We start from the raw sequence: 14,013 nt of genomic DNA on the forward strand, positions 1-14,013 counted from the left end.
TAATGTATGTTTAGACCAGATCAATAGTCAAATGTATGAATTCAACACAGGGCTATTGTCGGGGTATGAAAAAGCCGTTTACGGAGACAGGCCACTTTTGCCATAACAGTCACTGTTTCAAGTTTTGTCTTTTGGGTTCTACTTTAAAAGTATCTGATTCGTTATTAACAGCCCACCATTGATGCCATTGTCCGAAGCTCCAGGAATGTTTTCTTGGGTCCACTTACCCATCGCTTTCTCATGAAACTCCCACACAACCAAAAATGTACAATGCAAACGAGTTAAGAACATTGGTCATGAAACAGCCAAAAGAAACCCACGGAAATGGTGATAATAAGCATGCTATTTTCACTCGATAGATCCGGTTTGCGTCTAGACGTCTAGTATCAAACATATGTATAAAGTCTATAGACCATAAAGACAAGAGCTTAAGAGAATATATGAACCTAGCCTAACTACTATATGCTGCGGTCCAATGCCTAGAATATGGTATCAATGGTTAGCTTTCTTTTGGGCGGCGATTTTTCTATGATTTGTTTCTCATGCTCCATAAATGTAGAGCCTTTGTTCGCAAATAATCTTCTGAGGTTTATCACAGATAGCTCGTAAAAGTTTCCAACTGCAAGATCAGCCTGAACCAGATCATACCTGCAAATTTGTTTTTTTGATAAAAGTTAGATGCCAAAATACTTCTGGTTCCCAAAGATGGATAAAGAGTACTTTTTATTATACTTACGCCCGATGAGCACCGATTAATCCAACTGCCATCATTGTACAGTTGTGAGCAGCAGTTATACCCCTAGGATCATCCTCAAACACAACACATTTCGATGGTTTTCTATCCAACTGCATAAAAAGTTTGTAATCTTTCACCAAACAATTCACAAAAATTGTCTAGGATTCACAATTGAAATTGTAACAGTACCTTCACAGCTGCGGAAAGAAATCTGTGAGCTATAGATTCCATACCATCTTCCTCTGAAACCACTGCCTGAAATAGAAAATGAATACAAGTGTCAGCAAATATAACCGTTCATTTGCAAAAAAAAGGAAATGATTCTCTAAAGTTATTATTACTCGCCTGGAAATACGTTTGAAGTCCCATCCGTTCAAGTGCATTAATCATGTTTTTTCGATCAAGATTTGAGACAACAGCACAGGGAATGCGAGCAGTTGAAACAGCGTCAAGCCAATCTCTAAGTCCCTCTTTTGGTTCTGTGAGCTGAAATATAGATAGCGAAAACACAACTCAGGGAACCTACAAATAAAACGTATCATAGTAAAGCAAAGATTGATAACGAAAGACCTTACCTTGAGAAGATTATCATAATATATCTCCGATAGCCTCAGTTTCAATCTGTCGATTTTGCTTTGCGTTTTCTCCCAAAACAACACCTGAAATTTTTTGGGAATCAACCACTGATTAAACCCCTTTCCTTCTGATATGAATCTAGCAGACAAATAGAGCTCTGAGTTATGGCTAAGTCCTAAATATAAAAGAATACTATGAGCCAAGAGTTATGAATTCACAAGAACATATGTCACTGCTTGCTTAAACTTTCATATCCAAGAAAATGGTAACTGCGAACAGAAAAATCAAACCTTACTCAGCACATGGTCAGCGCCAGCATAAAGCATCTGTCTTTGGATATCCCTCTCCTCCACAATTTCTTTTCCTGCCAGACAAATTCATGTAAGATAAAAGCAATGCCTTGAATTTTAAAGCATGTCAGATAAAGACCAAAACACACGAGATTATCTTAATACAGCAGTACACATATTAAACCTCTACATAACAAGACAACTATATCCTGCAATGAGCATCCAGAGCAATCTCTATACCGAAAGGATTAGATTGTTTAGACGCAGACTCGCCGACTTTTGCATTTGGGTTTTCCAAATTCTGTTGCGAACTGTAAACGCAGTGGAGTTTCTTTGCGTTTACAATTTACAAAGAAAATTATAGTTAAACTCTAAAGGTTTCTTAAAACACTGAACGGGAAACACACTATATTTACATCTAAAACGTAACAGAAAAATGCAAAACAAACAATTGAGGACTAGAATGTATTCTAACGTATGAGTTCATTAAAATCTTGGTTCACACTCTCGACATTCCTTAATAGGGTGCAGGGGCAATACTAAACATATATGAGCAGGAATTGCATGATATTATTTTCCACTCACATGTATGCAAAAAAGAAATTAGATTATATATAGGTAAATTTAGAAGCAGAAGAGCAATAAAAGCTTACCTTCTTCTGAAGCAAGCTGCTTCCAAGCTTCCAACTTAAGACTTCGAGTATCAGCCTATAAAGTTTGAACCATAAATAGAAAAATGAGAAATTTTGATCCCAGAATCCAAAATTAGTATAGACCTCATGGGACTTAACACCTAACATTAAAGCATCATCTAAAGAAGCAATTAAATTCTACAACTTTAGCCAAATCCCCCTGCCATACAAGACGAAAAGGAAATTATACCTAAACTAAGCCTAAAACTAGTATGCATGGACCACGCAATTATATCCTAACACTTCCTAGAACTACCAATACAATAGGGCAGCATCATCTAGACAAACTAAAAAACCAATATTTACAATACAAATCCTCATGCCCCACAAAGTTAGGTAATCTAGTTATAAGCAACAAAGAACTTCAACCAAGTAACTTACAAACATAAAGATGGTGTCAAAGAAGAATTACCACAACATTGTCCCAAGAGAAAATAAGTCCATAGGCTTCATCTGGTTTCATTGCGTAACGTATCCTTTGAAGAAACCCATCTTGCAACTTCTCATTCCAGAAATCCTACTTACAAGCAAACCAAATAAACAGCATGTTACCAACAAGACAAGCTTTCCATAAACAGCTCTTTTGATCAAACTCTCAACAAATAAAAAGATTCGTAAGCACTAGTAGCACTTACCACATCAACTTTGAGAGGACCATCCTGTCTAAAAGTCTCAAACCCTTCTCCATACTCAGCTCCAATCGCCTTAAAAATTCCAACAATTCATCAAATTGCCACTTCTCATCCACCAAAATACCCAGGAAACAGAGACTTACAGAGCTATTTGAAAAAATTACCTCTTGAACAAAGAGTTTGTTAGGTTTGAGAGGGAACCCATTAACGTCGCCGTTAAGATCATCAGACCCAGATGAACTCCTCACTACCAAACGCTGCTTCACAAGCTTCGTCTCTTTCGGTATCTGAAACAAAAAAAAAGCCCAGAACTTTAATATTATAGAACATCGAATTCGAATCAAAGACAACTAAGGGATACTTATACAAACCAAGAATTTGAGATTGGAGGCGAAATTAGAGCGAGGGAAGCGGAACGATGGTTCAGAAGAGATGAGCAGAGACGAAGAACGAGTACTGCATGAGCAGTCCATGATTAATTAGGGTTTCTTCGGAATCAGATACTGAGAAGATGATTGAACAAAAGCATTCGTTTTTTTAATTTTATTTTGTTGTTGTGAGGTTTATTGAATAAAAATTTTAGGGTTCGGACACGGAACTATCTAAAAGCCTTTGTTCTGGTTCATACGTTTGGAGCCAGACAACGTAGAGAGAAGGTGAGAGAGAGAACACGCTAATATCCCAGTGGGTCACACAAAGTATGCCGTTTTAATTTTTAGGTTTAAGACGTTACGTCGTTTTTAATTAAGTTAAAAACACCACGAAGTTTGCATCTGAGTAACACTATGGAGTATGGACCTTTGTTGGGTATTATTTTTACAAATAGGGTCGTTAATGGGCCTGTCTAATCATATATGCTAAACTTTTTCGAACAAATACAATAATAAAAACGTCTTGGGACAATAATGGCGGCCTGATCGATGCTATAGTTAAACTGCTACCAAGACAAGAAGAAAACAAGAATCTGAGACTTGTTCTTCCCTAACGACCAATCTCATGTTCCAGCAATTTTCACACCAAGCCTTTTTGATTTACACGCTTATCGGTTCTTCTTCTTCTTCTTCAAAGTCTCCTTTTTTGAAAATTCATAGTCTTGAGTAAAAACGCTTCTTTCTAAATTTTTCTGTGTTTTTTTGTTCTCTGTAATTGTAGCTGAATCGAATTTTTTGGGGGGCATTATTAAATTCGATTTAAACGAGTTTCCCAATTAAGGGTTTGATTGATTCCTTTTCTTTACCTTCTTTTGTTTAGAGTCAAATCTGAAGACTTTGTTTGGTTTCAACGTGCTGAAAAGAGAAGCTTCGTTGTCAAGTTGGAATCTTTTCTTCTTCTTTTTTTCTGGGTTTTATATTCTTTGCCAACAATGTTTAAGCATATATGCCTTTAAGAGTAGTTCCTGCTTTATTCCATAAGATTTGATCTTCTTCAAGAGAGAGAGAGATACAATGGGATCGAATTGTGATGAGAATTCGAAAGCAGAGATTGAGGAATCTAATGGTTCTTCTGGTAAAACAAAGGTTCCTCCTCCTTGTCCTCTTGATCTTTCGACATCTAGAAGAACTCTAATTGGTGATGGTAAGCCTAGGAGATGGTCTGTTAGTGGTTTGCCTGATGCTTCTAGTAGAATCAAGCTTCTCAAATTTGGTTCTCCTTCTGCTAAATTCAAGAAAATGGCTGAGGATAGAGACGAGGTTTCACGGTCAGTGACAAGCTCAAGTAGCGGCAGCAGCCATAATTTCAGGGAAAGAATCAGTGGTGTGCTTCACCGGAAGATTGATTGGAGTTCTCTGATGAAAATGGGGAAAGAATGGATTAAGAATCCTATAAACATGGCTCTCTTTGTGTGGATACTTGTCGTTGGTGTCTCTGGTGCTATTCTCTTCATGGTTATGACTGGTATGTTGAATCATGCTTTGCCTAAGAAGTCACAGAGAGATGCTTGGTTTGAAGTTAACAACCAGATCCTTAATGGTTTGTTTACTTTGATGTGTCTTTATCAACATCCGAAACGGTTTTATCACTTGGTGCTTCTTTGTAGATGGAAGCATGATGATATTACAAAGCTTAGGAATGCTTATTGCAAGAACGGGACTTATAAGCCTAATGAGTGGATGCATATGCTGGTTGTTATCATTTTGCTTCACTTGAATTGTTTTGCTCAGTACGCGCTTTGTGGTCTTAATGTTGGATACAGGAGATCAGAGAGACCTCCTATTGGAGTCGCTATATGTATCTCTGCTGCTATTGGAGCTCCTGCGGTTGCAGGTTTGTACACTATACTAAGTCCACTTGGGAAAGATTATGATGATTCACATGAAGATGAGGAGAATCAACTGCAGCGTGAAGAAGGGTCTGTGAACCGCCGGTTTACTTTAGAGAGGAGGTACTCGTTTGCTTCTGCTTCCACAGGGGTTGGGGATGGAATGGTTCCTGTGAGAGATCCTCAATGGAGTGGTGGGATTTTGGATATTTGGGATGATATTTCATTGGCTTATCTTTCTCTTTTCTGTACTTTCTGTGTCTTTGGATGGAACATGGAGAGAGTTGGGTTTGGGAACATGTATGTTCACATAGCTACGTTTATTCTCTTTTGTTTGGCACCTTTCTTTATATTCAACTTAGCTGCGGTTAATATCGATAACGAGACGGTTAGAGAGGCGCTTGGGATATCTGGAATCCTTCTTTGTGTGTTTGGTTTGCTCTATGGTGGATTTTGGAGAATTCAGATGAGGAAAAGATTCAACTGCCGAGTTATAAGTTCTGCTTCGGTAGAGCTGCGGTTGCTGATTGTGCACTCTGGTTATTCTGTTGCTGGTGCTCTTTAGCTCAAGAAGTTCGAACTGCTAACACTTATGAGATAGTGGAAGATAAATTTTGCCAGAGAGCTGAAGAGAAGAGTATGGTATCTCCTCTGCCTCGTGAAGATGGTGTGTTTGATCCTCGGTTTGGTCTCGGGAACTCCCCGAAAAACATAAGTGGAGCTAGTTCTCCAAGTCCGAGCAGGTTTTGGAAAGAGGTTCACAGTCCAAATGTACAGACACCTAGGGTAAAAGAAGAAGATAAAAGCGAGGTTGTTCTGACTCCACCTTCTCCTCTGTCTATACACCGAGAAGCTTGATATGGAATCGGAAGCCACTGGTAACTCTGCTTCTTTTTTCCTCTTCTGGTGATGTATAAGTGTGATTTGAGGATAACTTTTGAATACGAGACTGTTTGAATGATTACAAAACCGGTTGATTCATGTGAGTTGTAGACAATCCTGTAATGTAAATTTTTTTCTGTCATACTTCAGTTAGACCTTTACACTTTACAGGCTTGACTTTTGTTTCTAATACATGGGTTAGTAGTTTCTAATACATGGGTTAGTAGTAAAGTAGTAAGAACCTGAGATGAATTCGTACATGGACCGTGAGAGATTTTGAGTCTGTCATGTTTCATCTTTGGTCCAGGCACATCTTTTGAACATACAATTTTGAGTCTGTCATGTTTCATCTTTGGTCCAGGCACATCTTTTGAACATACAGTAGTCTTTTATTTTTTCCTCTTGGGGTTAAATATGGGCAATTATCATAAAGGATTTTGAATTTGTCCAATTTTGTTATGATATGGTTGGATGTTTGGGTTCTTCGATCTAGAGATTTGGAAGGAGCAAAAACGATTTGTAAATTATGCGAAGTACGGAAACCAAACTAAACTGAAAAAGGAAAGAAGCAAATTCTTCAGACAAATTATATATGCAAAAAAAAATGTCTGAAGAAGTATTCATATAAGGTATGCATATTTTTCACTATTTCAGTATATGATACCGAACCACGTCTCGGTTCTTTATGATATTATTGCATACCTTAGAGAACCGGACTTATTGCGGTTTGATTATGAGCCGAACCAAACTTAACTGAATTTTTTTTTTTTTTTGGTCTTAATGTGAAGATAACTTAACTGAAAATTTCAAACCGGATACAATCAAAACGCAAAATTGTCATTTTAGAGAAAGATCAGAGTATGAGCATTGAGTATGCACTATGCAACATTATGAATTATGCGTCGCTGTCTTAAGAGTCATTTTCGTGGAGAACCACATCACTAATCCACTTATGTATAATTATTTGTTTATGTAATCAAGTTTTTGTATTTTCTTGTGTAATCAACTTTTGATGTACTACTAGTTAAAGCTTTAAGCCCTACTTTAAAAAGCTTGCCTTTATCTTTCCTTGTAAAACGCTGCATCAATATCAAAAGAGGATTATGACAAGAACAAAGTTACTTTTTTATCATCCAATCAAATTTTAGTTTCTAAAAGTCTTAAATTGGTTTAAAGAACAAAACATTAACCAATATTGACAAAAAATATAGCTTAATTTCTGTTGCCAAAGACTATATATTTCACATAATCTTTAACCAATTAAAACTTTCTACGATTCCAAAATTCTTCAATACATTCCCCCTGTTTGTTGAAAGAAAAATACGTATAAATGAAGTATAGTATAGAATAAAACATCGAAACGTGTCAAGGGTACACACACCAGAGTCACATGACTAGACCAAGCCATAGGTGACCATTCTGATCTACGTGGACTATGTGATCGACACGTGGTAAGGTGATCATGCATAATGCTGCCTTCTGATTTCTGAAACCTTTGTGATCTCGGTTGGCCCGACTGGCCGACCAACACACTCGTTGAACACGTTTCTTTACATATTTCTTAATTTCTCTACCAATCATTTTAATAGAATACTAACAAGAATCCATTTCTTTATTATAAATGAATAGTGATCCGTTAAAATGTTTCCTCCAATAATTTGACTGTATATGAGCTTAGGAAAATATCAAAAATTAATTAATTTTTTTATTCTGGAAAGTCATTATTAAAAATTAATTTAAAGATTTTTTGTTAGTGGATTTTAATTAAAATACTAATTTTTAAAAAGTTTGTAATTAGTGGATCATTGATTTTTTTTTTTTAAATCAATCCATGTGCTTGTTATTTGTTCAATAATTTCTAAATACTAGCTAAAATTTTCTGGTGTTATTCTCTGAATGATTTTTCATTAGATTTAACAAAAAACTGATTGCACCTTTAATTATTAAAAATTGCACAAATATACTAGTAAAATTTTGTGTTCTTTTTAAATCTATTTTTAAATCATCATAATTTGTTTTAAAAATGTATAGTTCCGTTTCAATTTAATTTTTAAAACAAAATCTTACATAAATTTCTGAATCAACTAAAAAACTTTCACAGGTTTGGCCATTTGGGTTAAGATAAAAATTGATTTCTTCTCAAAATCATCAACTAAAAGTCAAGAGTGATATTTAGTTTTACTTACCACAAGCAAAATTCAATTAACCAAATAAATATTCACCTAATACGACGACTATAGTAGGGTCTAAACATTAGCTGGCTCAACTTTCAAAGAGCTTTATCTTCGGGTCCCACAATCCAGTTTAACCCAACAATATCCCGACACGTGTCAACGCAAAGCTAAAAATCCAAAAACCTTAAAAATAGGATTGGTTGTAGAGAATCAAACCCCAACCCCATATCCTCCGCTATATAAATCCCATTTTCGTCATACATTCCATTTTCAAAATCCTCCATCGTTTCATCTTCTTCTTCTTCCTCTTTTTTTTTTATTATTTCGCCAACTTCGATTTCAGAAACTCGCCAAGAACTGGATACTCTGGCGGAATCAGAGATAAAGAACCGAGACGTGGTTCTGAAACTGTATGAAGCCCTGAGATCTCGCGACGTAGACTCTGTTCACCGGATCCTAACCCCAGATCTGGAGTACTGGTTCCACGGCCCTCCGCCGCACCAGTTTTTGATGCGCATGCTCACCGGAGGTGTCTCTCCCTCGTTCGAGTTCGTTCCTCTCTCCGTCGTTTCGTTCGGATCCACCGTTATCGCTGAAGGCTGCGACGCCGCGACCTCTGTTTCTTGGATCCACGCTTGGACAGTAGCGAATGGGATAATCACTCAGGTGAGGGAGTACTCTAACACTTCTCTCACCGTCACGCGAATTGGTAACGTTGTCGCTGGACGACGCTCCGCTGAGATTGCTCCGTCGCATTGCCCTTCCGTCTGGGAAAGCCAATTCTCGGGTCGGGCTGGTAAATCCGTACCCGGTTTGGTTCTTGCGATTTGAAGGAATTTGGTATTTGGTAAAGTAACAGCCACGTCAGATTATAACTAAATAAAGGCTGATTACGTGTCCTTGTGTGTTTGGTTTGTTTTGTTTTTATGGGTTGATAAAGATTTGGTTGCTGTTTTAAACGCGGTGTGTGCGTTTGAAAGCTAACGCTGCGTTTTAGCTGTCGCTAGTTCTTTTTTAATTTGCTTTTAAATTTGTGTGTGTTTTAGTGGGAACAAGAATGGGGAAACCCGAATGGACTTGTTGTCCCGTTGCGTCTGATGTAATGTTTGGTTATGTTATAATTGAAATAAAAATGTGCTTTTGGGATCTTTTGATGATATTTTTATTAAACGTTACACAACCATAACTGGCTCATATTTGTGTCTGAATTTGATAAACGAGGTAAGTTAATCAAGATAGCTACAAAACAAGTTGTATAAAATGAGTTAATTACATTTTAGTGTTGCGTTTGTACCTCAAATTTTTAATCAATCAAATCAATGCATGACAAACTTATTTGGGTTTAAATTAGACTCGATACATAAGTTTAGTTGCTTGTCTTGTCTAATCACGTGTTTAGAGAGATTGATGTATCGCACTAAGAATTAACTGTTTTTTTTTGTGTGTGTAGGATTTGACATCATAGTTTGTCTTTTTCCAATGGATAAATAAAGAAATAAAAGTGATAAAATGTAATCGTGGACGCAAATAATTTAAAAAGAGAGTTAAAGTTATGAAAGAGAAAGATTAGGGGCAGTGGGAAGCAACGAGGAAGGTCACTTGTGCGTCTTTTTGTGGATGTGGACACGCATTAATTGTCGTGATCTCTCTTTTGTCGTTCGTATGGTCAAATTGGTGTGTCGACGATTTGGAACGATAATAACAGAACGGAACTTAATAGAAAAACATTAATCCAAGTTGGAAGATAAAACTTATAAAAGTCGACATGGGCATATTCATTAATTGAATTTAATCGTGGGATGATGTAGTGACGCAAATGTTGACATTCACTGAAACTAGATGTGTTTTTTCTTGGATAATGTCCCATGCCCAAAATATTCATAAAATGTTATCCAAAAACACTCATCAATTTCATGATAATATATATTGATGTACCCATTTATAAAAAATAAATTAAACAAAATGTGCCTGACATTAGTAGAAATCTATGTCTAACGTAAATTGGAAGTATCATCCGCGATTACAAGTAACGCCACGACAAATGCGAAATCTACATATGGATTCACACTCACTTTGAAGCTGTAACTCCCTTTTATAAGTCCTCCCCATGTGAAATCATGAACCACCTGCATAATATAAGCTTTCACTTTTCATATTATCTTCAAAATTATATACATATGGATGCAAATGGTGGTTAGCTAGACGAATAAGCTTAGAAAATCTAGTTTGATGTTTCAATTAGTTTGAGCAAGATAGCAATGAAGGTAGGGAATAATGAATGAATGATATACCTCAGCAAGAAGAGTGTTGTGAATTGGCTCAAAGAGTTTGAAAGAAGAGCCGATATAACGGCCAAATGTTCGAAAATCTGGCTCGATACTAGTAATGTCAGTCGGATTTTTGTTTGGCGGTAAAGTGACATCGAGTGATGTTTTCAAGGATAATAGATTTGGTTCCTTTGCTGAGAAAAGAAGATCTTCAGATTCTGTGCTTTCTCCTTTGTATACTTCCCAATTGTATCTCATCGTTATAAGTCCCTGAAACATTCTACATTTGTTAATTCCTTTTAGTTAAAACCAAGTCCTAATTATCTAGTCAATTGGTCATGAGATGGAAACTACTTTTTTTTTTTAATCTTGAGAACATATATTCTCAAGTCTCGAACAATACCTTTAACTTTAAACATATCTAGACATTCTCTTGACTAAGTCTCAAGTCTCAAATCATCATTTTGTCATTAATATGTCTTTCGAGTTTCGATTAATCAAGTAATCATACCATTTCTATCTAATACGTAGAAAAATATATATATTTTTTAAAAAAAATCAAAGAGAAAAGTTGGCAAGAATAATTGATTTTAATTAGGCCATTTTACCACTCAGTGTGTCTATTGACATCTACCAATTTCTAAAAAAGTGAAATTAGGCATTGCTACCATGTTATATATGTGTAAAGTTGGGTTCTAAATATGGAGAAATTAGGTTTATGCAGCCAAATTGTCATATGACACAATTAACATGTGATGATCCCTCAACAATAAAATTAAATGATTTAGTAGATAAAATAGATGTGATTAATGTGAGGGTGAGACCTTAGTGCGCATGGAGAGAAGAGGAGTTCCCGTGGCGTCACGGAGCACACGTTTACGGCGGATGTCCCAAATACCACCGTCGACGGTGAAGATGAGATTGTTGGAGAGATCGAAAACGTCGTAGCGTTCCTTTTTCAGGCTCTCACGTCGCCTTCTCACCACCAGCTCCGTCGTGTACGGATTACAAAACATCTCTCCCACTACACTCACCATTTTTTTTTTCTCCAACAATGTTTAGTTTTTGAACAAGTCTGATACAAGACAACTACTTAAAAAGATGCCTCTATTATAAATCAAAGAATCGCTTTGTCTTTTTTTCTTTTATTTAAGTAAAGAAGAGAAAAGTAGAGTTTTATTATAAAAAAGTTGATTAACGCGGTTCTTAAATTACTTGAGGGAGAAGAAAAAGATTATTTCATTTGCTCTCTTATTAAAGTACTTTTTTCGGGGTTTGTAAATATGACACGAAGAGGAATAAGGTGTTCTAAACTTCGAATTAGTATTTAATTAAGCTTCTTGGTCATCATGTCCAAATCCGACTGTCTACCTAGTCATTGTTCTTCATTGAATAAGATATAACATATAATATTTGAACAGAGAATAATTATAATCATTATTAATTAATCTGAAAGTCTGATGAATGACGATCAATAGATATAAGATTCTTCTCTTAGTATTGTAATATCATTATGAACACGAACACGAAGAGGACTGTATATATCAATTCTATTTATTTATGAATGTGACACGAAGAAGACTAGGGTGTTCTAATTTAAGATTCTTGATCATGTCCAGATCCAACTGTTTCTAATCGATTTTCTTCATTGACTAAAATAAAAGAGATGATCTGTAATATAGAACTTATTAGTTTTGTTTCTTTAATTCTGACGGTCATTAGTCTTCAGAAATTTAACTTTTATCAGCTAAGCTGTTGCTAGTGAACATATATTTTTGCTAATTTGTACTTTGCTTATCCGCCTCTAGTATAAAACCTAATAAAGTGTTCCGAAGTTCTTGTTAAATCAGATTTTTGATCTAAAGATTCTAAACAAACAATGCTCAGTTTAAATTCAAAACTAATACATATATATTTGGGAAATTTAGATATACAATGAACTAATGTATAATTATTGTAAAATGGAGAACAGCCACATACAAAAAAAAAAAAAGAGGATAAGTCCTGCATTAAAAAGATGACTTATGATGAGGACGAGAACTGAAGAGACAAACTAGCTTTATTACAAAATCTCATGCGCTTAACGTGCTAAAATGTTTTGAATAAGCTCAACGTTCTCTACATGGTTTAAGAAGATGCGACATCCATTACCTTTCACCCCTTCCATTGATCCTCTGATTCTAGCTACTCTTAACTGTGTCTCTATCAATATTGTAGTAGAAAACGTAGTGAGGCATGGTTGGGTGGTATGACAGTACAATCTCATCTGTACCAATCATTCCCACAAAGTATAGGATTCTGTTCCCAATTAGTGTCTTCCACGAAGGAGGCAATACACACGTACGCTTCGTCCATTCATGTTTTCCAGCGTCTTCTAAAACCCACAACTCAAAATATCTACTTATTCCATTAATAACCCAGTTAGACTCTTCTGTCATCAGCAAACCTAATTTGCCATTGTAGTTAACCGGAGTTGTCGTGTTAGGCAACGTTCTTTTGAAAGTTTCCACGACTTTCAGAACGCTAAACTTCTCAGATCCAAAATCAAAACAAACCACCACAGTAACCTCTAAAGAGGACTCTTCTATGACCACAGCTGTATAATACAACACACCATTGATGCATATCCCCCAATTACGATCAGGACAATGCGGAACACAACATGTGATCATTCTCCAAGAAAGCTTTCTATCAGTTCTTAATGTCAAAACTTGATGCCCCTCAGAGTTTCCTTTGACAGGCAAAGTCATAGACAATACCTTGAATTGTTTCTTAGTCGGAACATACCCAAAATAGCTCTTGACATCAATCCCCTTCCTCCTGGTGATCGTCTTCATTTTGGGTAAAGGTAAGGATTCTCGGGTGGTAGGGTTACATAAAACCAACGCCGACGCTGGATTCATACATCCCTTAAAGATCCGTATACCTTTGAGACAGATCAAACCGTTGATCGTACCACAGACTTGATAAGTCATATGGACATGAGTTAGATAATTAGTATCTATCGCAGTCAAGATCTCATTACGATGTGATGAGGAGAAGAAAGATAACCCACCACCGTTCATTAAGCAGGCGAACAAGAGTTGCGGGCGAGATAAAGATTTAGTCAAGAACAACTCAGTGAAATCTTGACGGCAAAGTATGTTGGCCCATAACTTTGATACGCAACGACACCTCCCTACGTATTTCGCCTGCAACCTCGCGAGTATCTCGATAACGAGATCTATTGGGATCGGAAAGGAGTTATCTATTGAGGTCATCGCTTGTGTTTTGCGTGGAGAAATGTTTACACAAATCTCTGAGACGTTATTCAGCGGCCGTGATATCATGACTATCTAATGTAGTAAACCCTAGCTAGATTCAACTCTCCCCCTAAAGATGATATTTTTATGGTGGTGACTTGTATTTTGGCAAACAAAAAGAAAAGAAAGAAACAGAAAACACTATAATCTTGGGATTTTGCAAGCTCAATGGAAATATCCAAGTATAATCAATCAAAACAAA

At 36.3% G+C, this 14,013-nt stretch overlaps 3 protein-coding genes and 2 pseudogenes across 5 annotated transcripts; 2 read left to right on the forward strand and 3 right to left on the reverse strand.

Moving 5' to 3' along the window:
• Positions 1-325: 325 nt before the first annotated feature.
• On the reverse strand, positions 326-3,649 carry LOC104745288 (5-amino-6-(5-phospho-D-ribitylamino)uracil phosphatase, chloroplastic). Of its 2 annotated transcripts, none has more exons than XM_010466487.3 (11): positions 3,298-3,649; positions 3,091-3,213; positions 2,930-2,998; positions 2,707-2,811; positions 2,256-2,310; positions 1,603-1,676; positions 1,312-1,395; positions 1,082-1,222; positions 926-991; positions 737-846; positions 326-648 (listed from the first exon to the last, which is right to left on the reverse strand). In XM_010466487.3, exons 1-11 carry the CDS (start codon positions 3,397-3,399, stop codon positions 480-482), a joined length of 1,098 nt encoding a protein of 365 aa, XP_010464789.1. In that variant the 5' UTR covers positions 3,400-3,649; the 3' UTR covers positions 326-479. The 2 variants fall into 2 exon arrangements, with proteins under 2 accessions (XP_010464789.1, XP_087343847.1); XM_087487721.1 differs by having other exon boundaries at positions 926-987; positions 1,078-1,222; positions 3,298-3,573.
• Positions 3,650-3,846: 197 nt separating this feature from the next.
• LOC104745289 (uncharacterized) lies at positions 3,847-6,236 on the forward strand (annotated as a pseudogene). Its single transcript, XR_015581873.1, has one exon. The product of XR_015581873.1 is annotated as an uncharacterized LOC104745289 (transcript).
• A 2,265-nt stretch (positions 6,237-8,501) lies between these two features.
• LOC104745290 (senescence associated gene 20) lies at positions 8,502-9,390 on the forward strand. Its single transcript, XM_010466489.2, has one exon. The coding sequence runs from the start codon at positions 8,753-8,755 to the stop codon at positions 9,071-9,073; it is 321 nt and encodes a 106-aa protein (XP_010464791.1). The 5' UTR covers positions 8,502-8,752; the 3' UTR covers positions 9,074-9,390.
• A 761-nt stretch (positions 9,391-10,151) lies between these two features.
• Positions 10,152-11,832, reverse strand: LOC104767528 (LURP-one-like protein (DUF567)). Its single transcript, XM_087487630.1, has 3 exons — positions 11,334-11,832; positions 10,534-10,779; positions 10,152-10,368 (listed from the first exon to the last, which is right to left on the reverse strand). Exons 1-3 carry the CDS (start codon positions 11,544-11,546, stop codon positions 10,234-10,236), a joined length of 594 nt encoding a protein of 197 aa, XP_087343756.1. The 5' UTR covers positions 11,547-11,832; the 3' UTR covers positions 10,152-10,233.
• A 730-nt stretch (positions 11,833-12,562) lies between these two features.
• On the reverse strand, positions 12,563-13,487 carry LOC104748128 (putative F-box protein At3g23960 pseudogene; annotated as a pseudogene).
• Between the last annotated feature and the right edge of the window lie 526 nt (positions 13,488-14,013).

This window comes from Camelina sativa, chromosome 15 (genome assembly GCF_030686135.1).
Source record: "Camelina sativa cultivar CO46 ecotype springtype chromosome 15, ASM3068613v1".
In the NCBI taxonomy this organism is placed as follows: Eukaryota; Viridiplantae; Streptophyta; class Magnoliopsida; order Brassicales; family Brassicaceae; genus Camelina; species Camelina sativa.